General features: G+C 47.9%; 1 protein-coding gene across 2 annotated transcripts in view; it reads right to left on the bottom strand.

The window, feature by feature from the left end:
- Window positions 1–25954, bottom strand: part of wnk2 (WNK lysine deficient protein kinase 2) — a 71651-nt gene that overhangs the window by 23726 nt on the left and 21971 nt on the right. For both annotated transcript variants that reach the window (XM_046311697.1, XM_046311696.1), the window contains 7 exons: window positions 22085–22395; window positions 20034–20219; window positions 16285–16437; window positions 1950–2279; window positions 1052–1104; window positions 503–665; window positions 18–134 (listed from right to left, as the gene is read on the bottom strand). In XM_046311697.1, coding sequence (XP_046167653.1) covers window positions 18–134; window positions 503–665; window positions 1052–1104; window positions 1950–2279; window positions 16285–16437; window positions 20034–20219; window positions 22085–22395 — 1313 coding nt within the window. The remainder of the gene's footprint in view (window positions 1–17; window positions 135–502; window positions 666–1051; window positions 1105–1949; window positions 2280–16284; window positions 16438–20033; window positions 20220–22084; window positions 22396–25954) is intronic.

Raw genomic sequence — 25954 nt, 5'->3', positions numbered from 1 at the left:
CAAGGTCATGACCTCACCATGTAAATGGCTATCTCCTCCGGAGCATCTCCATCCAGGTCGAACTTGAAGGTCACCATTTTGTGATTGTGAGTCTCCAGCTGGCATTCCACCATCTTATCGCCTGTGTTGCACACCTGAGGGGAAGGAGAAATCACTTTGAATGTGAAAGTATGAATATGCATATACTTTGAATACACAGTATAAATTTTCATTTCAGTTTCAAACTTCTCCCCTTTAGGCTAACTGAATAGCTTATGAACGGCTAAAACATTGAGCAAATCAAATCAAACTTTATATTCCCCACGCGCCAAAAACAACAAGTGTCGACTTTACTGTGAAATGCTTACTATACAAGACCTTAACTAACAGTGCAGTTCAAGAAGAGTTAAGAAAATATTTACCAAGTAGGCTAAAATAAAAAGTAATTATAAAAAGTAACACAACAAGATTATTGTGCACTGGCCAGGTCGGAGCTGTGGTCAGTGTGGACGGATAGACTTACATTGAGCATGCTCAGTTTGGGCTTGTTGGTCCTCTCCTGGCGGGAGCGCGTGCGGGCCGATTTGCGGTGGTGTTTCCGGGTCTTCCCGTCCCCTTTCCCGCCGCTGGCCGAGCCATCGCAGCCATCACTCATCTCCTTACCCGACGCCACGTCTGAGTTGAAGCTAAAGGCAGGGATGTGAACGAGTTCAACAATACTTTTAACACATTCTCTCTCTCTCTCTCTCTGCTTCTCGGCGTGTCAATAAGTTGGGACTCTGGTGTAGTAACTGGTGTTTAGGTTAAAGTTAAAGTTACCCTGAACCTAAGGATGGATTGTTGTCTGACCTTGTCCATAGACATGGCAAGGAAACCAATATGTCATTTTATAACTTGGGTGAACTATCCCTTTAAGATGTCCGTGAGAAAGTATTCACTATTGACAAGGCCAGGCGTCCACACCACGGTCGCACACTACAGCCCCTATACCGTACACAGTACCCACTACAGCCATTGTTGGGGAAGAACATTTCAACAACACTAGTCAAGCTCAGAAGGTATGGCCACACACCTGTCATAGCCTGGGTAACTGTGAAAGGCCATGGGTTTCTCTTGCAGTGGCTCCTGAAGGCAAAACAATGGGGTTGTTGGATTCACAAGAACATGCCACAGGGGTTAGAGTATGGCTGGGTCTCAAATGGCACTCCACTCCTTCCCTATGTGGTGCACCACTTTTGACCAGCGCCTACGTAGGGAATAGAGTGCCATTTGGAACGCATCCTGCATTTACAATATGGACCGTGCATAGCCGACACGCAAGAAAAGAGTGCACTGATGCATATACGAGTACTGTACACAGTATGTGCTGTACGTTGTTGTATAGTAAGAGTTGTATCTGGACACTCTTGGAAGTCAAGGCACCTGGAAGAACCTTTCCAGTTGAAAAAGGTTCTTCGAGGAACCACTTGTGTTTTGTGATGAGAGGGGTTCAATTTTAAACCTTTTTAATAATATATTGCAAAGGTGGCAGCCTAACAAATTGGAGGCGTGGCTTGTTGGAGGTGTGACTTTCAGATAATTATTTTTGGTCACTTCCTTAGCGTAGTCATTGCTGTTTATCATGTTAAGTTTGTACACTGCAAATTAAAATGTTCCTTGAATATTTATGTGCATTATATTCTAATATAATATTCATCAAATTAACATTGCTGATTACATTTACTCTAACGGGTAGCCAACAAAAACGATCTATCGTAAAGCCACGCCCCTACTAAGCCATGCCTCCACTCCAGGGATCCTCCAGGAACCCCTCAAGTAACGGAAGATGAGAATATGAACCATTAACTAGCGACGGTTCCTTGAGGAACTCCGGAGTTCCTTGAGGATATCCATGGTTCCTCGAGTCACCACTAATTCTAAGAGTGTACTGTACTGTAGAAACGGTTGATAACTGTGTGGTGAAGAGCTACCTCTTGGCTGGCCTCAGGTTGGCAAGAGGTGGACACAGATGCAGTGTCCAGGTTCTGCTGAGTCGTGGACAAGCTGAAACGGTCAGGCACTGGGGCTGCTATCTGGATGCCAGCGGGCTTCAGGGCTGCAGCTGGAACCGGAGCCAGGCGTGGGACCCGGGCTGGGATCTCAGGGACAGTCTGGTCAGACCCGGGTGCAGCAGCAGGTTCGGGGTCCACCACCTCAGCCCTCCAGGGTGAGGAGAGGATGGCAGGCTGGACGGGGTGGAGTGGAGCGAGTGCCGACACCTGAGCCTCTCCATGGAGGTCCTGAGGGGCACCAGACTGGACCTGGAAGGAGGAATGACTCAGGTATTACAGAACCTTCTTTGCTACTGCTGCTAAATACACAGTACAACCTACTTGTTTATCCAAATGTATGTTATGTGCTGTGCTACATTTACTATCCATATTCCAACAAAGTCAAAATGTAAAGCCAACGTATTTGTAAGGTTTTGTAAAGCCAGCTTACAGTGCATTCGGAAAGTATTCAGACTTATTCAACCTTGTTCTAAAATGTATTAAATACATACAAAAAACTGTTTTTTTAGACATTTTTGCAACTGTATTAAAAATAAAAAACAGATATCTTAATACATAAGTATTCAGACCCGTTGCTATGAGACTCATTGATCATCCTTGAGATGTTTCTACAACTTGATTGGAGTCTGTGAAGAAGGGTCTTGGTCAGCGAGGTGACCAAGAACCCGATTGTCACTCTGATAACCTTCCAGAAGGACAACCATCTCTGCAACACTCCACCAATCAGGCCTTTATGGTAGAGTGGCCAGACGTAAGCCACTCCTCAGTAAAAGGTACATGACAGCCCACTTGAAGTTTGCCAAAAGGCACCTAAAGGACTCTCAGACCATGATAAACAAGATTCTCTGGTCTGATGAAACCTAGATTGAACTCTTTGGCCTGCATGCCAGGTGACAAGTCTGGAAGAAACCTGGCACCATCCCTATGGTGAAGCATGGTGGTGGCAGCATCATGCTGTGGAGATGTTTTTCAGCGGCACGAACTGGGAGACTAGTCAGGATTGAGGAAAAGATGAACGGAGCAAAGTACAGAGAGATCATTGATGAAAACTTGCTCCAGAGTGCTCAGGACTTCAGACTGGGGCGAAGGTTCACCTTCCAACAGGACAAACACCCTAAGCACACAGCCAAGACAACGCAGGAGTGGCTTCGGGACAAGTTTCTGAATGTCCATGAAAGGCTCAGCCAGAGCCTGGACTTGAACTCAATCGACCATCTCTGGAGAGATCTGAAAATAGCTGTGCAGCGACACTCCCCCTCCAACCTGTTGACATGACAGGGTAGGGCAAAACAAATGAATTAAAATGGAAATAGCTAAATAAACAGAGCAACATAATGAGAACATAATAAACACACAGCTTTAATCTCTATGTTTCTCCAAAGATATCAGGTTAGATTAGGAGTGAACACAACTCCAACTCCACAAATCCATTACTTAAAGACCCAATCCATAAATTATGTGTCCCCAGTGGTAACAAAACAAAGTACAAACACAATCGACCAGAAACAAAACAAACACAAACAAAACAAGTTGTTTGATTTTCACCATTGAGTGCACCTGGTTCCTCTTCTTCAGTGCAAAACCAATATTGTGTGCACTCACAAATACCCTCCCTAGCTGTCAGTCCTCCAGGGCACTTTTCTTACTTGTTACTCTCATTACGTATTACTTGCTTATGGATTGTGCCTCGACAGTTCTGATCAAATATACATGATAGATCTGTTTTGCATAAGCGCCATGAGTCTGTCAAGCGAGAACCTACACATTATGGAGAAACAACCCCTCTGTGAGCAGGTAGTGCAATCTAAAGTGAATTATTTGTGGCAAATAGTTAAATATAACAGCCAGGAGTACACAATTGTTGAATTACATTTTTGTATTGGATGTATCTACTGACAGCCTGTATAGTTCCGAAAAGATACATCCGTTGTTTTTTAAACATTTTCTTTACTCTGCCTGCAAACACACTGGATGCTTCAGAAGCCATTAAAGACATCAACACCATGACATAACACATTGGGAATCATGTAGATGTCATGCAGGTGAAAGAGGACCCAAAAGCGACTTGGCGAAAACAGAGTCTTTAATCCAGTAAAGTAAATACAAACAAAAAACACAACTTTCACTCGAAATGACGAGGACAAACTGGAGACTCGATCTTGAACAGCAGGTGAACAGCAGGTTGCCTCGGGAAGGCACTTGAACCAGACAGACTCAGACACCTGCTCACCACGCAGCATCTGAGGAAAACACGACACGACAGGGCGATACACAAACACAGCACGGTGAATTCTAGACAAGGAACCGACAGGACAGGAACGGAACACAAAGGAAGAAATAGGGACTCTAATCAGGGGAAAGGATCGGGAACAGGTGTGGGAAGACTAAATGATTGATTAGGGGAATAGGAACAGCTGGGAGCAGGAACGGAACGATAGAGAGAAGAGAGAGCGAGAGAGTGAGAGAGGGAGGGGGGGAGAGAGAGGGATAGAAAGAGGGAAAGAACCTAATAAGACCAGCAGAGGGAAACGAATAGAATGGGAAGCACAGGGACAAGACAAGATAATAAATGACAAAACATGACAGTACCCCCCACTCACCGAGCGCCTCCTGGCGCACTCGAGGAGGAATCCTGGCGGCAACGGAGGAAATCATCAATGAGTGAACGGTCCAGCACGTCCCGAGACGGAACCCAACTCCTCTCCTCAGGACCGTAACCCTCCCAATCCACTAAGTATTGGTGACCCCGTCCCCGAGAACGCATGTCCATGATCTTATGTACCTTGTAAATAGGTGCGCTCTCGACAAGGACGGGAGGGGGAGGGAAGACGAACGGGGGTGCGAAGAAAGGGCTTGACACAGGAGACATGGAAGACAGGATGGACGCGACGAAGATGTCGCGGAAGAAGCAGTCGCACAGCGACAGGATTGACGACCTGGGAGACACGGAACGGACCAATGAACCGCGGAGTCAACTTACGAGAAGCTGTCGTAAGAGGAAGGTTGCGAGTGGAAAGCCACACTCTCTGGCCGCAACAATACCTTGGACTCTTAATCCTGCGTTTATTGGCGGCTCTCACAGTCTGTGCCCTGTAACGGCAAAGTGCAGACCTCACCCTCCTCCAGGTGCGCTCACAACGTTGGACAAACGCTTGAGCGGAGGGAACGCTGGACTCGGCAAGCTGGGATGAGAACAGAGGAGGCTGGTAACCCAGACTACTCTGAAACGGAGATAACCCGGTAGCAGACGAAGGAAGCGAATTGTGAGCGTATTCTGCCCAGGGAGCTGTTCTGCCCAAGACGCAGGGTTTCTGAAAGAAAGGCTGCGTAGTATGCGACCAATCGTCTGATTGGCCCTCTCTGCTTGACCGTTAGACTGGGGATGAAACCCGGAAGAGAGACTGACGGACGCACCAATCAAACGACAGAACTCCCTCCAAAACTGTGACGTGAATTGCGGGCCTCTGTCTGAAACGGCGTCTAACGGGAGGCCATGAATTCTGAATACATTCTCGATAATGATTTGTGCCGTCTCCTTAGCGGAAGGAAGTTTAGCGAGGGGAATGAAATGTGCCGCCTTAGAGAACCTATCGACAACCGTAAGAATCACAGTCTTCCCCGCAGACAAAGGCAGACCGGTAATGAAGTCTAGGGCGATGTGAGCGGTCTGAGACGACCGGCAGGAGGAGAGTTACCCGACTTAGTCTGCGCGCAGTCCGAACAAGCAGCCACGAAACGGGCGCGTGTCACGCTCCTGAGTCGGCCACCAAAAGCGCTGGCGAATAGACGCAAGAGTGCCTCGAACACCGGGATGACCAGCTAACTTGGCAGAGTGAGCCCACTGAAGAACAGCCAGACGAGTGGAAACAGGAACGAAAAGGAGGTTACTAGGACAAGCGCGCGGCGACGCAGTGTGCGTGAGTGCTTGCTTAACCTGTCTTTCAATTCCCCAGACTGTTAACCCGACAACACGCCCATAAGGAAGAATCCCCTCGGGATCAGTAGAAGCCACAGAAGAACTAAACAGACGGGATAAGGCATCAGGCTTGGTGTTCTTGCTACCCGGACGGTAAGAAATCACAAACTCGAAACGAGCGAAAAACAACGCCCAACGAGCTTGACGGGCATTAAGTCGTTTGGCAGAACGGATGTACTCAAGGTTCTTATGGTCTGTCCAAACGACAAAAGGAACGGTCGCCCCCTCCAACCACTGTCGCCATTCGCCTAGGGCTAAGCGGATGGCGAGCAGTTCACGGTTACCCACATCATAGTTGCGCTCAGATGGCGACAGGCGATGAGAAAAATAAGCGCAAGGATGAACCTTATCGTCAGACTGGAAGCGCTGGGATAGAATGGCTCCCACGCCTACCTCTGAAGCGTCAACCTCGACAATGAATTGTCTAGTGACGTCAGGAGTAACGAGGATAGGAGCGGACGTAAAACGTTCTTTTAGAAGATCAAAAGCTCCCTGGGCGGAACCGGACCACTTAAAACACGTCTTGACAGAAGTAAGAGCTGTGAGAGGGGCAGCAACTTGACCGAAATTACGAATGAAACGCCGATAGAAATTAGCGAAACCTAAAAAGCGCTGCAACTCGACACGTGACCTTGGAACGGGCCAATCACTGACAGCTTGGACCTTAGCGGAATCCATCTGAATGCCTTCAGCGGAAATAACGGAACCGAGAAAAGTAACGGAGGAGACATGAAAAGAGCACTTCTCAGACTTTACGTAGAGACAATTCTCTAAAAGGCGCTGTAGAACACGTCGAACGTGCTGAACATGAATCTCGAGTGACGGAGAAAAAATCAGGATATCGTCAAGATAGACAAAAACAAAGATGTTCAGCATGTCTCTCAGAACATCATTAACTAATGCCTGAAAAACAGCTGGCGCATTGGCGAGACCAAACGGCAGAACCCGGTACTCAAAATGCCCTAACGGAGTGTTAAACGCCGTTTTCCACTCGTCCCCCTCTCTGATGCGCACGAGATGGTAAGCGTTACGAAGGTCCAACTTAGTAAAGCACCTGGCTCCCTGCAGAATCTCGAAGGCTGATGACATAAGGGGAAGCGGATAACGATTCTTAACCGTTATGTCATTCAGCCCTCGATAATCCACGCAGGGGCGCAGAGTACCGTCCTTCTTCTTAACAAAAAGAACCCCGCCCCGGCCGGAGAGGAAGAAGGCACTATGGTACCGGCGTCAAGAGACACAGACAAATAATCCTCGAGAGCCTTACGTTCGGGAGCCGACAGAGAGTATAGTCTACCCCGAGGAGGAGTGGTCCCCGGAAGGAGATCAATACTACAATCATACGACCGGTGAGGAGGAAGGGAGTTGGCTCGGGACCGACTGAAGACCGTGCGCAGATCATGATATTCCTCCGGCACTCCTGTCAAATCGCCAGGTTCCTCCTGAGAAGTAGGGACAGAAGAAACGGGAGGGATGGCAGACATTAAACACTTCACATGACAAGAAACGTTCCAGGATAGGATAGAATTACTAGACCAATTAATAGAAGGATTATGACATACTAGCCAGGGATGACCCAAAACAACAGGTGTAAACGGTGAACGAAAAATCAAAAAAGAAATAGTCTCACTGTGGTTACCAGATACTGTGAGGGTTAAAGGTAGTGTCTCAAATCTGATACTGGGAAGATGACTACCATCTAAGGCGAACATGGGCGTAGGCTTCTCTAACTCTCTGAAAGGAATGTCATGTTTCGAACCCATGCTTCGTCCATGAAACAACCCTCAGCCCCAGAGTCTATCAAGGCACTACATGTAGCACCCGAACCGGTCCAGCGTAGATGGACCGACAAAGTAGTACAGGATTTTGATGGAGAGACTTGAGTAGTTGCGCTCACCTGTAGCCCTCCGCTTACAGATGAGCTCTGGCTTTTACTGGACATGAATTAACAAAATGTCCAGCAACTCCGCAATAGAGGCACAGGCGGTTGGTGATCCTCCGTTCCCTCTCCTTAGTCGAGATGCGAATCCCTCCCAGCTGCATGGGCTCAGACTCTGAGCCAGAGGAGGGAGATGGTTGCGATGCGGAGCAGGGAAACACCGTTGATGCGAGCTCTCTTCCACGAGCCCGGTGACGAAGATCTACCCGTCGTTCTATGCGGATGGCGAGAGCAATCAAAGAGTCCACATCTGAAGGAACCTCCCGGGAGAGAATCTCATCCTTAACCACTGCGTGGAGTCCCTCCAGAAAACGAGCGAGCAGCGCCGGCTCGTTCCACTCACTAGAGGCAGCAAGAGTGCGAAACTCAATAGAATAATCCGTTATGGACCGTTCACCTTGGCATAAGGAAGCCAGGGCCCTAGAAGCCTCCCTACCAAAAACTGAACGGTCAAAAACCCGAATCATCTCCTCTTTAAAGTTCTGGAACCTGTTAGAGCAATCAGCCCTTGCCTCCCAGATAGCTGTGCCCCATTCTCGAGCCCGGCCAGTAAGGAGTGAAATGACGTAAGCAACCCGAGCTCTCTCTCTAGAGTATGTGTTGGGTTGGAGAGAGAACACAATCTCACACTGCGTGAGAAAGGAGCGGCACTCAGTGGGCTGCCCGGAGTAGCAAGGTGGGTTATTAACCCTAGGTTCTGGAGGCTCGGCAGGCCAGGAAGTAACAGGTGGCACGAGACGTAGACTCTGGAACTGTCCAGAGAGGTCGGAAACCTGAGCGGCCAGGTTCTCCACGGCATGGCGAGCAGCAGACAATTCCTGCTCGTGTCTGCCGAGCATGGCTCCTTGGATCTCGACGGCAGTGTAACGAGCGTCTGAAGTCGCTGGGTCCATTCCTTGGTCGGTTCCTTCTGTCATGCAGGTGAAAGAGGACCCAAAAGCGACTTGGCGAAAACAGAGTCTTTAATCCAGTAAAGTAAATACAAACAAAAAACACAACTTTCACTCGAAATGACGAGGACAAACTGGAGACTCGATCTTGAACAGCAGGTGAACAGCAGGTTGCCTCGGGAAGGCACTTGAACCAGACAGACTCAGACACCTGCTCACCACGCAGCATCTGAGGAAAACACGACACGACAGGGCGATACACAAACACAGCACGGTGAATTCTAGACAAGGAACCGACAGGACAGGAACGGAACACAAAGGAAGAAATAGGGACTCTAATCAGGGGAAAGGATCGGGAACAGGTGTGGGAAGACTAAATGATTGATTAGGGGAATAGGAACAGCTGGGAGCAGGAACGGAACGATAGAGAGAAGAGAGAGCGAGAGAGTGAGAGAGGGAGGGGGAGAGAGAGGGATAGAAAGAGGGAAAGAACCTAATAAGACCAGCAGAGGGAAACGAATAGAATGGGAAGCACAGGGACAAGAAAAGATAATAAATGACAAAACATGACAGTAGAAACCAAAGAATGTGTTAACCATATCAAAATATATTTTATTTTCTTCAAAATAGCCACCCTTTGCCTTGATGACAGCTTTGCATACTCTTGGCATTGGTGAAGTCTCAACCAACTTCACCTGGAATGCTTTCCAACAGTCTTGGAGTTCCCACATATGAGAGCAGAGAACTTGCTGGCTGCTTTTCCTTCACTCTGCAGTCCAAGTAATCCCAAACCATTTCAATTGGGTTGAGGTCAGGTGATTGTGGAGGCCAGCTCATCTGATGCAGCACCTCATCACTCTCCTTCTTGGTCAAATAGCCCTTACACAGCCTAGAGGTGTGTTGGGTCATTGTCCTGTTGAAAAACAAATGATAGTCCCACTAAGCCTAAACCAAATGGGATGGCGTATTACTACAGAATGCTGTTGTAGCCATGCTGGTTAAGTGTGCCTTGAATTCTAAATAAATGTGTCACCAGCAAAGCACCCCCACACCATTATACATCCTCCTCCATGCTTCACGGTGGGAACCACACATGTGGAGATCATCCGTTCACCTACTCTGCGCCTCACAAAGACATGGCGGTTGGAACCAAAAATCTCTCATTTGGACTCATCAGACCATAGGACAGATTTCCACTGGTCTAATGTCCATTGATCGTCTTTATTGGCCCAAGCAAGTCTCTTCTTATTATTGGTGTCCTTTGGTAGTTGTTTCTTTGCAGCAATTCGACCATGCAGCAGTCTCCTCTGAACAGTTGATGTTGAGATGTGTCTGTTACTTGAACTTTGTGAAGCATTTATTTGGGCTGCAATTTCTGAGTCTGGTAACTCTAATGAACTTATTTTCCTCTGCAGCAGAGGTAACTCTGTCTCTTCTTTTCCTGTGGCGTTCCTCATGAGAGCCCTTTTCATCATAGCGTATTGATGGTTTTTGCAACTGCAACTGAAATGTTCCAGATTGACTAACCTTCAGGTCATAAAGTAATGACAGACTGTCGTTTCTCTGCTTATTTGAGCTGTTCTTGTCATAATATGGACTTGTACTTTTACCAAATAGGGCTATCTTCTGTATACCCTCTACCTTGTCACAACAGAACGAATTGGCTCAAACACATTAAGAAAAAAATACCACAAATTAACTTTTAACAAGGCACATCTGTTCATTGAAATGCAATCCAGGTGACTACCTCATGAAGCTGGTTGAGAGAATGCCAAAAGCGTGCAAAGATGTCATCTAGGCAAAGCGTGGCTACTTTGAAGAATCTCAAATATAAAATATATTTTGATTTGATTTAACACTTTTTTTGTTACTACATGATTCCTTATGTGTTATCTTGTAGTTTTGATGATTCACTACTATTCTACAATGTAGAAAATAGTAAAAATTAAGAAAATCCCTGGATTGAATATGTGTCTCAAATCAAATCAAATCAAATCAAATTTTATTTGTCACATACACATGGTTAGCAGATGTTAATGCGAGTGTAGCGAAATGCTTGTGCTTCTAGTTCCGACAATGCAGTGATAACCAACAAGTAATCTAACTAACAATTCCAAAACTACTGTCTTATACACAGTGTAAGGGGATAAGGAACATGTACATAAGGATATATGAATGAGTGATGGTACAGAGCAGCATACAGTAGATTGTATCGAGTACAGTATATACATATGAGATGAGTGTGTAGACAAAGTAAACAAAGTGGCATAGTTAAAGTGGCTAGTGATACATGTGTTACATAAGGATGCAGTCGATGATGTAGAGTACAGTATATACATATGCATATGAGATGAATAATGTAGGGTAAGTAACATTATATAAGGTAGCATTGTTTAAAGTGGCTAGTGATATATTTACATCATTTCCCATCAATTTCCATTATTAAAATGGCTGGAGTTGGGTCAGTGTCAATGACAGTGTGTTGGCAGCAGCCACTCAATGTTAGTGGTGGCTGTTTAACAGTCTGATGGCCTTGAGATAGAAGCTGTTTTTCAGTCTCTCGGTCCCAGCTTTGATGCACCTGTACTGACCTCGCCTTCTGGATGATAGCGGGGTGAACAGGCAGTGGTTCGGGTGGTTGATGTCCTTGATGATCTTTATGGCCTTCCTGTAACAACGGGTGGTGTAGGTGTCCTGGAGGGCAGGTAGTTTGCCCCTGGTGATGCGTTGTGCAGTCCTCACTACCCTCTGGAGAGCCTTACGGTTGAGGGCGGAGCAGTTGCCGTACCAGGCGGTGATACAGCCCGCCAGGATGCTCTCGATTGTGCATCTGTAGAAGTTTGTGAGTGCTTTTGGTGACAAGCCGAATTTCTTCAGCCTCCTGAGGTTGAATAGGCGCTGCTGCGCCTTCTTCACGACGCTGTCAGTGTGAGTGGACCAATTCAGTTTGTCTGTGATGTGTATGCCGAGGAACTTAAAACTAGCTACCCTCTCCACTACTGTTCCATCGATGTGGATAGGGGGGTGTTCCCTCTGCTGTTTCCTGAAGTCCACAATCATCTCCTTAGTTTTGTTGACGTTGAGTGTGAGGTTATTTTCCTGACACCACACTCCGAGGGCCCTCACCTCCTCCATGTAGGCCGTCTCGTCGTTGTTGGTAATCAAGCCTACCACTGTTGTGTCGTCCGCAAACTTGATGATTGAGTTGGAGGCGTGCGTGGCCACGCAGTCGTGGGTGAACAGGGAGTACAGGAGAGGGCTCAGAACGCACCCTTGTGGGGCCCCGTGTTGAGGATCAGCGGGAGGAGATGTTGTTGCCTACCCTCACCACCTGGGGGCGGCCCGTCAGGAAGTCCAGTACCCAGTTGCACAGGGCGGGGTCGAGACCCAGGGTCTCGAGCTTGATGACGAGCTTGGAGGGTACTATGGTGTTGAATGCCGAGCTGTAGTCGATGAACAGCATTCTCATATAGGTATTCCTCTTGTCCAGGTGGGTTAGGGCAGTGTGCAGTGTGGTTGAGATTGCATCGTCTGTGGACCTATTTGGTCGGTAAGCAAATTGGAGTGGGTCTAGGGTGTCAGGTAGGGTGGAGGTGATATGGTCCTTGACTAGTCTCTCGAAGCACTTCATGATGACGGAAGTGAGTGCTACGGGGCGGTAGTCGTTTAGCTCAGTTACCTTAGCTTTCTTGGGAACAGGAACAATGGTGGCCCTCTTGAAGCATGTGGGAACAGCAGACTGGTATAGGGATTGATTGAATATGTCCGTAAACACACCGGCCAGCTGGTCTGCGCATGCTCTGAGGGCGCGGCTGGGGATGCCGTCTGGGCCTGCAGCCTTGCGAGGGTTAACACGTTTAAATGTCTTACTCACCTCGGCTGAAGCATGTGGGAACAGCAGACTGGTATAGGGATTGATTGAATATGTCCGTAAACACACCGGCCAGCTGGTCTGCGCATGCTCTGAGGGCGCGGCTGGGGATGCCGTCTGGGCCTGCAGCCTTGCGAGGGTTAACACGTTTAAATGTCATACTCACCTTTTGACTGGTACTCTAAGTATTTTACACCCCTATGCTATGACATTCCAAACTGAGCTCAAGTGCATCCCAATGAGCTTTTATCATCTTTGAGATGTCATTACAACTTGATTTGGGGTCTACCTGTGGACAATTCAATTGCTCGTACATGACTTAGAAAGAAACACACCTGACCAAACTGAGCAACTGGGCAGGAAGGACCTTGGTGAGGGAAGTGATCAAGAACCCAATGGCCACTCTGGCAGGACTACAGAGTTCCTTGGCTGAGACGGGAGAACCTGCTGGAAGGACAACGGTCAATACAGCACTTCACCAATTTGGGCTTTATGGGAGAGTGGCCAGACGGAAGCCATTCCTGAGAAAAAAGGCACATGACAGCACGCCTGGAGTTTGCAAAAAGGCATGTGAAAGACTCTGAGATAATCAGTCAAATGATTATGTGGTCTGATGAGACAAAAACGGAACTCTTTGGCTTGAGTGCATGTGTATGTCTGGAGAAAACCAGGCACAGGCCATCATCCATCTAACACCATCTCTGCTGTGAAGCATGGTGGTGACAGCATCATGCAATGGGGATACTTTTCAGTGGCAAGGACTGGGAGACTGGTAAGGATAGAGGGGACAATGAATGGAGACCAATACAGGCAAATTAGAACCTGCTTTTCAGGGCACAAACATCCCCAGACTGGGGCAAAGATTTATGTTCCAAAAGGACAATGACCCCAGCATACAGCCAAAGCATCGCTGGAATGGCTTCAGAACATGAATGTGAACGTCCTGGGGTGATCCAGCCAAAGCCCAGACTTCAATCCCATTGAAAAACTGTGGGAAGAATTTAAGATTGGGAGCAGCGTTCAACAGCAATCTAACTTAATTAACAGAGTTTGAGAAAACCTACAAGAAAGAGTGGGAGAAAATCCCCAAATCTAGATATGCAAAGCTGATAGACATACCCAAGACAAAGCTGTAATCGCCGCCAAAGGTGCTTCTACAAAGCACTGACTCAAGGTCGTGAATACTTACTGTATGTACATGAGAATTTTCTGTATTTCATTATATATATTCATTATATATATTTTTTTCACTTTTCATTTTTTACTGAAATACATATCTAATTGGTTACTGGAAACCCTTAGGGACACTTTACAAATGTATGGAAGCATGCTAAGCTGTGTCCTTACCTAAAACTCAAGGTACTATATTTGCAGATTATACTATAATCTATACATCAAAACAATCTGTTCAACGGGTACAGCGAGCTCTATATATATATATATATATGCCATTTAGCAGACGCTTTTATCCAAAGCGACTTACAGTCATGTGTGCATACATTCTACGTATGGGTGGTCCCGGGGATCGAACCCACTACCCTGGCGTTACAAGCGCCATGCTCTACCAACTGAGCTACAGAAGGAAAAGTAGATCAGGGAAATATCAGGGAGTGGGTCTGCTGCAACAAACTTGTTATGAACGCTAAGAAAACCAAGGATATGTCGGTCTGGTAACAGCAGGCACAACATGGGATGTGATTAAGCATGGGGGGGGAGTACAAATTAAGGAAGTGGCAGAAACCAAACTACTAAGGGGTACAGCTAGACAACTGCTAACCATGGTTGTCTCAAATAACTAATCTATGTATGTAACGGAAAACATAGAACTAAACATAGAATGCCCACCCCAACTCACGCCCTGACCAAACCAAAATAGAGACATAAAAAAGGAACTAACATCAGGACTCAGGACATGACCCCCCCCCCCCCAAAGGTGCAGACTCCGGCCGCAAAACTTGAACCTATAGGGATCTGGGTGGGCATTTCACCGCGGTGGCGGCTCTGGTGCGGGACGTAGACCCCACTCCACCTTAGTCTTGGCCCACTTAGGTGGCACCTCTGGAGTGGCGACCCCGAACTGGGGACCCTTACAGCGGGCCCTGAATAGCAGGGAGACTCTGGCGCAGGGCGGCTCTGGCGGCTCCTGACTGATGGGAGGCTCTGGCGGCTCCCGACTGACGGGCGGCTATGGCGGCTCCTGACTGACAGGCGGCTCTGGCAGCTCCTGACTGACGGGCAGCTCTGGCAGGCTGGGGAGATCTACAGGAGGCCTGGTTCGTGGAGGAGGCACGGTTACCTGGTTACCACGCTGCTTGGTCTGTTTGTGGTGGGTAGTTCTGTAACAGTTTTTCTCCTCTTCTGAGGAGGAGTAGGAAGGATCGGACCAATATGCAGCATGGTGCGTGTCCATGTTAATATTTATTTAAACTGATCACAAAACAAAAAAACTAAGAGAGTGAAATGAAGGTGCAGACACAGAGACAGAAAACAACTACCCACAAAACCCATGTGGGCAAGAGCTACCTAAGTATGGTTCTCAATCAGAGACAACGATAGACAGTTGCCTCTGATTGGGAACCATACCTGGCCAAACACAGAAACACAAAACATAGAACAAAACATAGAATGCCCACCCCAACTCACGCCCTGATCAAACCAAAATAGAGACATAAAAAGGAACTAAGGTCAGGACCTGACAATGTAAGAACATAATTAAAACTGCATGCATGGTCAGAAAGATAGCAAAATATTTACAGGGAAAGATTCTTAAGCAAACAACCCAAGCATTAATAATTGAGAGTCAGGTGATCTACTGTTCTGTGGTGTGGGGAAATGCAACAGGAAGTGACATTAGGAGGCTGCAGAATGCAGCAAGTTCTAAGGTGGGGATACGATTCCTTTGTTGTAGTTATGAACAATGCTCTTGGGTGGTCATCAATCAATAAGATCATACAAAATAAAAAAAATGCTTATTTTGTTTCAGAGTACACCATTTAACAATGGCCAAACTCCATTCACAACAGGGTTCAGTTGGTAAGAGACAGACATTCAGTCAATACTAGGAATAGATTGTCCACCATCTATGGGTTATCCCGGGAGAGAAGGTATACTGGCAAATTAACATTTTGTTTCAGAGCAATGAACAGGTGGAATAATTTATCTGAGCAAACCAGAAACATTTCAATACATACATTATGATGAGGAGGGGGGGTTATGGTGAGCGAGTGTTACACCTTTTCCTTTTCAATATGTAAATTCAAACAATACTTCAGAACCAGTTGAACATAATCGTTTGGAAGGTTGTGCAGGACCAGGGCAGATGAAGGAACCAATCTATCTTTTCTGACTGTCAGAGTACTTATAATCAGGATTTTTTGTATATATTAAATTTGTATATATTTTGTGTTTTTTTTAACCTGTCAATGTATTACGTCTGTGGTTTGTAACAGTGTGTTCTATGTGAACATGTGATTGTATTATAAATTGTATTTAAATGTTTAAAGGACTTAGTCTGAACAAGGTCTTAAAGAGATTATAATGAAATCCCCCCCCCAAAATCTAACAAATCTACTGCCCACCTGTGTGCTGCTCTGCAGTGGCTGGAGAGGGGGCGTGGCCTGGGAAGGCTGCTGTAGAGTGGTAGAAGCATTGCTGCCCAGGCAGGCAGCTGATTGGACAAGACTGATGGTGATGTCAGAGCACTGCTGAGGTAGAGGCTGGCTGGCAGACAACTGTGGTAGGGAGAGAGAGAGAGAGAGAGAGAGAGAGAGAGAGAGAGAGAGAGAGAGAGAGAGAGAGAGAGAGAGAGAGAGAGAGAGAGAGAGAGAGAGAGAGAGAGAGAGAGAGAGAGAGAGAGAGAGAGAGGAGGAGGACAGGCAGGCAGGGTGAGTAAAAATCATGACAAAGTTAATTGAACATCTATATCTGTCCTGTTCCACAAACATAATATATTGCCTCTCATACACTCTGCCTGTCCAGTCACCAAGTCTAGTTGCCAAACAGTCTTTCTGACTGGAACACACACCCTCGGTCACAGCGTCTGACTGGGGACACACGCATAAACATACACAAAGCTCTGGGCTCACACACACACAGCTTAGAACAACAAAAAGCACAGCAGCTATCATCTCTGCTTATTAAACAGAAGCCTGGGGACAGACAGCATCTGACTGGACGGTCAGGATTTTGTCAATGAGAGTCCAACAAACTAGCACATCTCATATTTACACTCACATTTAAATAAAAAAGTGTAGACCTTACTGTGAAATGCTTACTTACAAGCACTTAACCAACAGTGCAGTTCAAGAAGAGAAGAAAATATTTACCAAATAAACAAAAGTAAAAATTATATAAAGTAACACAATAACATAACAATAACGAGGCTATATACAGGGGTTACCGATACAGAGTCAGTTACAGGTTAGTTGAGGTCATTTGTACATGTAGGTAGGGGTGAGGTGAAGTGACTATGCATAGATAATAAACAGCGAGTAGCAGCAATGTACAGAACGAATTGGGGTGGGGTCAAAGTAATAGTCCGGTGGCCATTTGATTAATTGTTCAGCACTCTGATGGCTTGGGGGTAGAAGCTGTTAAGGAGCCTTTTGGTGCTAGACTTGGCACTCATAGACTGTTTTCTCTGCTACGTCACACCACGGTACCACGTGCTTGGGTGGCAGGAGTCTCAGACAATTTTATGGGCTTTCCTCTGACACCACCGGGGCGTACCACCGGGGGTCGGGGTAGCCTAGTGGTTAGAGCGTTGGACTAGTAACCGAAAGGTTGCAAGTTCCAATCCCCGAGCTGACAAGGTACAAATCTGTCGTTCTGCCCCTGAACAGGCAGTTAACCCACTGTTCCTTGGCCGTCAGTGAAAATAAGAATTTGTTCTTAACTGACTTGCCTAGTAAAATACAATTAAAGTACAATTAAATATAGGTCCTAGATTGCAGGAAGCTTGGCCTTGGTGATGTACTGGGCCGTACACATTACCCTCTATAGCACCTTACAGTCAGATGCCTGGCAGTTGCCATACCAGGCGGTGATGCAACCGGTCAGGATGCTCTGGATGGCGCCGCTGTAGAACATTTGGAGGATCTGGGGACCCATACCAAATCTTTTCAGTCTACTGAGGGAGAAAAGGTTTCGTTGTGCCCTTTTCACGACTGTCTTGTTGTGTTTGGATCATGAAAGATCGTTGGTCATGTGGACACCAAGGAACTTGAAACTCTCGACCCGCTCCACTACAACCCCATTGATGTTAATGGGAGCCTGTTCGGCCCGCCTTTTCTGTAGTCCACAATCAGCTCCTTTGTCGTGCTCACATTGAGGGAGAGGTTGTTGTCCTGGCACCATGCTGCCATTTCTCTGACCTCCTCCCTATAGGCTGTCTCATCATTGTCAGTGATCAGGCCTACCACTGTTGTATCGTCATAAAACTTAATGATGGTGCTGGAGTCGTGTTTGGCCACGCAGTCGTGGGTGAACAGGGAGTACAGGAGGGGACTAAGTACACATCTCTGAGGGGCCCCTATGTTGAGGATCAGTGTGGCAGACGTGTTGTTGCCTACCTTTACCACCTGGGGGCGACCCGTCAGGGAGTCCAGGATCCAGTTGCAGAGGGAGGTGTTTAGTCCCAGGGTCCTTCGCTTAGTGATGAGCTTCGTGGGCACTATGGTGTTGAATGCTGAGCTGTAGTCCCTGAAAAGCATTCTCACATAGGTGTCCTTTTGTCCAGGTGGAAAAGCGCAGTGCGATTGAGATTGCGTCATCTGTTGATCTGTTGGGGCAGTATGCGAATTGAAGTGGGTCTAGGGTATCTGGAGGATGCTGTCGATGTGAGCCATAACCAGCCTTTCAAAGCACTTCATGGCTACCGATGTGAGTGCTACGGGGCTGATATCATTAAGACAGGTTACCCTCACTTCCTTAGGCACAGGGACTATGGTGGTCTGCTTGAAACATGTAGGTATTATAGACTCAGTCAGGGAGAGGTTGAAAATGTCAGTGAAGACACTTGCCAGTTGGTCAGCACATGCTTTGAGTACACGTCCTGGTAATCCATCTGGCCCTGTGGCTTTGTCAATGTTGACCTGTTTAAATGTCATGCTCACATCGACTACCGAGAGCGTTATCACACAGTCATCCAGAACATCTGGTGCCCTGGTGCATGCCTCAGTGTTGCTTGCCTCGAAGCGTGCATAAAAGGCATTTAGCTCATCTGATAGGCTCAAGTCACTGTCCAGCTCGCGTCTGGGTTTCCCTTTGTTGTCTGTAATATTTTCAAGCCCTGCCACATCCGACGAGTGTCAGAGCCTGTGTAGTACGATTCAATCTTAATCCTGTATCGATGCTTTGCTTGTTTGATGATTCGTCTGAGGGCATAGCAGGATTTCTTATAGGCGTCCAGATTAGTGTCCCGCTCTTTGAAACGGCAGCCTAGCCTTTAGCTTGATACAGATGTTGCCTGTAATCCATGGCTTTTGGTTGGGATATGTACGTATGGTCACTGTGGGGACAACGCCGTTGATGCACTTATTGATGAAGTCGATAACTGAGGTGGTATACCTCAATGCCATTGGATGAATCCCGGAACATATTCCAGTTTGTGGTAGCAAAACAGTCCTGTGGCGTACATCCGCGTCATCTGACCACTTCCGTATTGAGCGAGTCACTGGTACTTCCTGCTTTCGTTTTTGGAGGATAGAACTATGGTAAGATTTGCCAAATGGAGGGTGGGGGAGAGCTTTATATGCATCTCTATGTGTGGAGTAAAGGCAGAATAGAGTTTATTTCCTCTGGTTGCACCTGACATGCTGGTAAAAATTTGATAAAACTGATTTAAGTTTGCATGCATTAAAGTCCCCGTCCACTAGTAGCGCCGCATCTGGGTGAGCATTTCCTTGTTTGCTTATGGCCTTACAGAGTTGGTTGAGCCACGACTCGGTGAAACATAAGACATTACAGTTCTTAATGTCCCGTTGGTAGGATAATCGTAAGTCATCAATTTTATTTTCCAATGATTGCATGATAGCAAGTAGAACTGCTGGCAGTGCGAGTTTACTCACTCGCCTACGGATTCTCAAAAGGCAGCCCGATCTGCGTCCTCTTTTCCTCCGTCTTTTCTTCACGTAAATGATGGGGGATCCAGTTGTGGTGGGTAAATCCCAGTTCTGATGTTATTTTCGGTCATAAGAGATGGTAGCAGAAACATTATGTACAAAATAAGTTACAAACAATGCAGCAACAAAAATAGCACAATTGGTTACGGGCATGTAAAACGACGCCATCTTAACACCCAAGTGTTAGATTCAGAACAGATCCTTACCTCGTGGCTGGGCTGGGCTGCAACAGCAGGCTGCGCCTGTGCCTGTACAGTGGCGAGAGGGGCAGCAGCTGGGAAGCTCTGTGGGGCCGTGGGGCCGTTCTGATGTACCGGAGGCCCTGGGGTGGCTGGAGCAGAGGCTGGCTGAGCCTGGGGCTGGGGCTGGGCCTGGATCCACCCTGCACTGGGCTGGAACACACAGGAGAAAACATTTACATTTAAGTCATTTAGCAGACGCTCTTATCCAGAGCGACTTACAAATCTTTCAGATTATGACAAAGATTATCAAGAACCCATCATATAGAATCATCATTTTTCTTCACGGGAGCAAAGATGGGACAAATCATTGTTGAGCAAGGTTGATATTGTTTTGCTGGAAACTGCCAGATAAAAGTAATTGAGGAGTGGCTGCTGCAATAGTAAGGGAATCTACACAGCTGATCCACCATCTCGTAATCGAGCCATGTGGTGTTTATCTGCTGAGGAGTGAACAGAGGCAGATAGAACATCACTGTTATGCTTGAGGGTCGGTGTTATGGTCAGGAAATTACAGTAACTTTCCCAAAACTCCCAGGTTTTCCAGAAATCCCAGTTGGAAGATTTTTCAGGGGGGAATAAGCAGAAAATCCTCCAATGAGGACTTATGGAAAACCTGGGAAATTTGGGAGTTACTGGAAATGTTGCATCCCTAGGAGTTGATTTGGGAATGGGAAGTAATGTTGCACTTGGTCATCATGGGAGGGACAGAGAAAGCTATGCTCGCGGGATCTGGCAGCTTGCGATGCTAAGAGAAAGCGGAGGTGCTGCAGTTGGTGTGGTGTTGCTACGGCAATGGCTCAGAAGGGTCAAAGTTCAATCAAGCCGGTAGTATCCCTGACCTACCATTGAACTATTTGGTGATAGAAGCAGGGGCTTTTCCAAACCCAGGCCTTGGTCAGAATGCTCAGGCACTGGAGAGGTGGGCTGGCTTTGGCTGGGCCATTAGGCCCCGCTGTCTGGGGAAGTAGGGGAGCTGGTCCTGCGAACCCTGGCCTCTCCATAGTTTTGGCTGGGCCGGTACGGGCGTGTAGGGGTGTTGGGGAGCTTCCCCTGCGACTGACGATGTGGCTGAGACAGTGGTCGAGCAGGGAGAGATCTCCACTGGAGGAGCGGACCATTTGGGAAGGAGGCGGGGAAGGTTGTGAGGGAGACGGAGGAGCCGACAGGGAGGAGGTGATTAGAGGGCGATTGAGCAGTGAGAGAAGCTGGGGGGAGACTAAGGAGGGGGTGTGTACTGATGAGCGCTGGGGGGAGGGAGGAAGGGGCGGCGTGTAGAGGCGGCCTAGAGACCCCCCAGCCTCCATCCTAGTTCTTAGTAGAAGGTCAAAGCTCGCACAGGCCCTGCGGGAGTGGGGTAGAGGGAGGTCTGAGGGGCGTCGTATAGGATTTGTAACCAGGATGGCAGGATGGGGGGGATTGACTGATTGATTGATTGAGTCAAGGTAGGAACACTGATGGTGCTGGGACAGGTGAGGGGATAGGACAGGATACCGAGGGGGAGGGGAGTCTAAAGGGGGGGACCGCGGCTGCTGCGTACTCCTCTGAGTTTTTGTTACCCTCCGGGCTCCGATGTGTGACTTTGTCTCGTTTGGGACAGAGGTGGCAGGGAGAACGGCACAGAGGCTTAGGGAGGGAGTGGGTCCTGCACATGTCAATCAAGGAGGTTCTTCCTCGTCTAGCACTCTGATTGGTCCCACCACAACACACTGTACTCTCATTCATCCCACAACCAACCAAGAAATCTCCTTTCATCTCTTGGGAGAGAAGAGCATTCTGGAATGCAAAGGTCTCACTGAAGTGTTGCTGCTCAGGTGGCATCGACCGGACAAAAGAAAACAGATTTTAGTTCAGTTTGTCTTTACAAAAGACAGATAATACTGAAAATAAAATGTTAACAAGAAGCTAAAGAGACATAGAAAGGGAATGTCTGAGACTTGCAGTGAGAATATGTTTATAATAATGAGTTTTGAAATTTGAGTTAGAGGCAATGGGGAATTTTGTATGAGAAAACTTACAGGTGGAGACTGGTAGTCCCCCTGGTGCAGCTGTGCTTTAGGTTGCTGGTAGGCCCCATGGTGCAGCTGAGTGGTGGCTTGCTGGTAGGCCACCTGATGAAGCTGTGTGGTAGTAGCTAAGGAGTAGGCCACTTGGGGAGGCTGTGCAGTGGGCTTCTGGTAGGCTCCCTGGTGCAGCTGGGCCTGGGGCTGCACAGGGGGGCTGTAGACCACCTGGGGTGTAGAGATGGGCTCTAGGATGGACTGGTATGGGGCACTGGGCTGACTGTTTTTAACATTTGACAGCACCATGAAGCCCACTCCACCATCAGCTATAACAACAGGAAACATAAGAGAAAACATAATGTCAAACTGGCGAGAGACAGAGAGAAAGAGATTAAGAAAGAAACAAAGGGATGGAGAGATGAAGTGTCATTCAAATTCAAAAGCTGGGAGATGACTCAGAGCTGAGTCACACCCTGCATCTCTCTCTCTCTCTGCATCTCTCGCTCTCCCTGCATCTCTCTCACTCTCACTGCATTGTGAAGTTTTTTCCCATCTGGATTAGATAATGGCGACGGAGGAGATGGCTGGCGTTTTACAATCCCCTAACCAATTGTGCTATTGTGTGTGTTTTTTTGCGTTATTTGTAACTTATTTTGTATATAATGTTTCTGTTATGCAGGTGAATGAGGACCCAAAAGCGACTTAACAGAAACAGAGTTTATTCCAGTCTTTAACAAAAACGATAATCCTGGATACTATCACAGGTAAAGTCCAAACAGGAAAACTGAAACCCTCTAGTCAGAAGAGGGGAACAACAGGAGATGCGACCACAGACTGCAGGTCGCTTCGGGAAGGCGCAGGCCGTAGCTGATATAGACACCTGCTCACACGCAGCATCTGAAGAAGGCAAAAACACGACGGAACAAGAACACAGCACAGCAAACATCAAACAAGGATCCGACAAGGACAGACGCAGAAACAGAGGGAGAAATAGGGACTCTAATCAGAGGGCAAAATAGGGAACAGGTGTGAAAGAGTAAATGAGGTAGTTAGGAGAATGAGGAACAGCTGGGAGCAGGAACAGAACGATAGAGAGAGAGAGAGAGAGAGAGGGAGAGAGGGAGAGGGAGAGAGAGGGATAGAAAGAGGGAAAGAACCTAATAAGACCAGCAGGGGGAAACGAATAGAAGAGGAAGCACAAGGACAAGACATGACAATATATGACAAAACATGACAGTACCCCCCCACTCACCGAGCGCCTCCTGGCGCACTCGAGGAGGAACCCTGGCGGCAACGGAGGAAATCATTGATCAACAAACGGTCCAGCACGTCCCGAGAAAGAACCCAACTCCTCTCCTCAGGACCGTAACGGGAGACGATGAAGAGGGAATCTAGGGCTATTACTCTTATAAAAATGAGACACGGGTAGAGAACTGTAAGCATTAGAGCAATCAGGACCAAACAGGCCAGGAGAGTAACAACTAGGGACAGACTGAGACACAGCAAGGCTAAGACCAGGAACAGGAGAAAGGCGGTGGCTGTGGACAGACTGAGACACAGCAAGTGCAGGAGCAGGACCAGGAGAGATGCGGTGGCAAGGGACAGACTGAGACACAGCAAGGGCAGGAGCAGAAGCAGAAAAAAAGTTACCGGACTTATTCTGCACGCAGTCCGAACAAGCAGCCACGAAACGGCGCGTGTCACGCTCCTGAGTAGGCCACCAAAACCGCTGGCGAATAGAAGCAAGCGTACCCCGAACGCCGGGGTGGCCAGCTAACTTGGCAGAGTGAGCCCACTGAAGAACAGCCAGACGAGTAGAGACAGGAACGAAAAGAAGGTTACTAGGACAAGCGCGCGGCGACGGAGTGTGAGTGAGTGCTTGCTTGACCTGTCTCTCAATTCCCCAGACATTCAACCCGACAACACGCCCCTCAGGGAGAATCCCTCGGGGTCGGTAGACGCTACAGAAGAACTGAAGAGACGGAATAAAGCATCAGGCTTGGTGTTCTTAGTACCCGGGCGATAAGAAATCACGAACTCGAAACGAGCGAAAAACAACGCCCAACGAGCTTGACGCGCATTGAGTCGTTTGGCAGAACGGATGTACTCAAGGTTCTTTTGGTCAGTCCAAACGACAAAAGGAACGGTCGCCCCCTCCAACCACTGTCACCATTCGCCTAGGGCTAAACGGATGGCGAGCAGTTCGCGGTTAGCCACATCATAGTTACGTTCCGACGGCGACAGGCGATGAGAAAAATACGCGCAAGGGTGGACCCCATCGTCAGTATGGGAGCGCTGGGACAGAATGGCTCCCACGCCCACCCCCGACGCGTCTACCTCGACAATGAACTGTTTAGTGACGTATGGTGCAACAAGGATAGGAGCGGATGCAAAACGCTTCTTGCGGAGATCAGTACAACAATCATACGACCGGTGAGGAGGAAGGGAGGTGGCTCTAGACCGACTGAAGACCGTGCGTAGATCATGATATTCCTCCGGCCCTCCTGTCAAATCACCAGGTTCCTCCTGTGAAGAGGGAGCAGCAGAAACAGGAGGAATAGCAGACATTAAACATTTCACATGACAAGAAACGTTCCAGGAAAGGATAGAATTACTAGACCAATCAAAAGAAGGATTATGACACACTAGCCAGGGATGACCCAAAACAACAGGTGTAAAAAGTGAACAAAAAATCAAAAAATAAATGGTCTCACTATGGTTACCAGATACTGTGAGGGTTAAAGGTAGTGTTTCACATAATATACTGGGGAGAGGACTACCATCCAAGGCGAACATGACCGTGGGCTCCCCTAACTGTCTGAGAGGAATGTCATGTTCCCGAGCCCAGGCTTCGTCCATAAAACAGCCCTCCGCCCCAGAGTCTATTAATGCACTGCAGGAAGCTGCCGATCCGGTCCAGCGTAGATGGACCGGCAAGGTAGTACAGGTACTTGACGGAGAGGACAGAGTAGTAGCGCTTATCAGTCGCCCTCCGCTTACTGATGAGCTCTGGCCTTTAACTGGACATGAAATGACAAAATGACCAGCAGAACCGCAATAGAGACAGAGGCGGTTGGTGATTCTCCGTTCCCTCTCCTTAGTCGAGATGCGAATACCCCCCAGCTGCATGGGCTCATCACCTGAGTCAGTGGGGAAAGATGGTAGTGTCGGGGAGAGGGGGGGCACAGTTAACGCGAGCTCTCTTCCATGAGCTCGGTGACGAAGATCTACCCGTCGTTCAATGCGAATGGCGAGTTCAATCAAAGAATCCACGCTGGATGGAACCTCCCGGGAGAGAATCTCATCCTTAACCTTAGCGTGGAGTCCCTCCAGAAAACGAGCGAGCAACGCCTGCTCGTTCCAGTTACTGGAGGCAGCAAGAGTGCGAAACTCTATAGAGTAATCCGTTATGGATCGATTACCTTGACATAGGGAAGACAGGGACCAGGAAGCTTCTTTCCCAAAAACAGAACGATCAAAAACCCGTATCATCTCCTCTTTAAAGTTCTGATACTCGTTAGTACACTCAGCCCTTGCCTCCCAGATAGCTGTGCCCCACTCCCGAGCCCGTCCAGTAAGGAGTGATATGACGTAGGCGATCCGAGCAATACCCCTGGAGTACGTGTGGGGCTGGAGAGAGAACACTATATCACACTGGGTAAGGAACGAGCGACATTCAGTAGGCTCCCCAGAGTAGCACGGTGGGTTATTAATTCTAGGCTCCGGAGACCCGGAAGCCCAGGAGGTAACCGGTGGATCGAGGCGGAGATTGTGAATCTCCTCCGAGAGGCCGGAGACTTGGGCGGCCAGGGTCTCAACGGCATGTCGAGCAGCAGACAATTCCTGTTCGTGTCTGCCTAGCATCGCTCCCTGGAACTCGACAGC

This window comes from Oncorhynchus gorbuscha, linkage group LG18, assembly GCF_021184085.1.
Source record: "Oncorhynchus gorbuscha isolate QuinsamMale2020 ecotype Even-year linkage group LG18, OgorEven_v1.0, whole genome shotgun sequence".
NCBI classification, from domain to species: domain Eukaryota; kingdom Metazoa; phylum Chordata; class Actinopteri; order Salmoniformes; family Salmonidae; genus Oncorhynchus; species Oncorhynchus gorbuscha.
The sequence above is the reverse complement of the archived record's forward strand: the minus strand, read 5'-3'. Positions and strand labels throughout refer to the sequence as shown.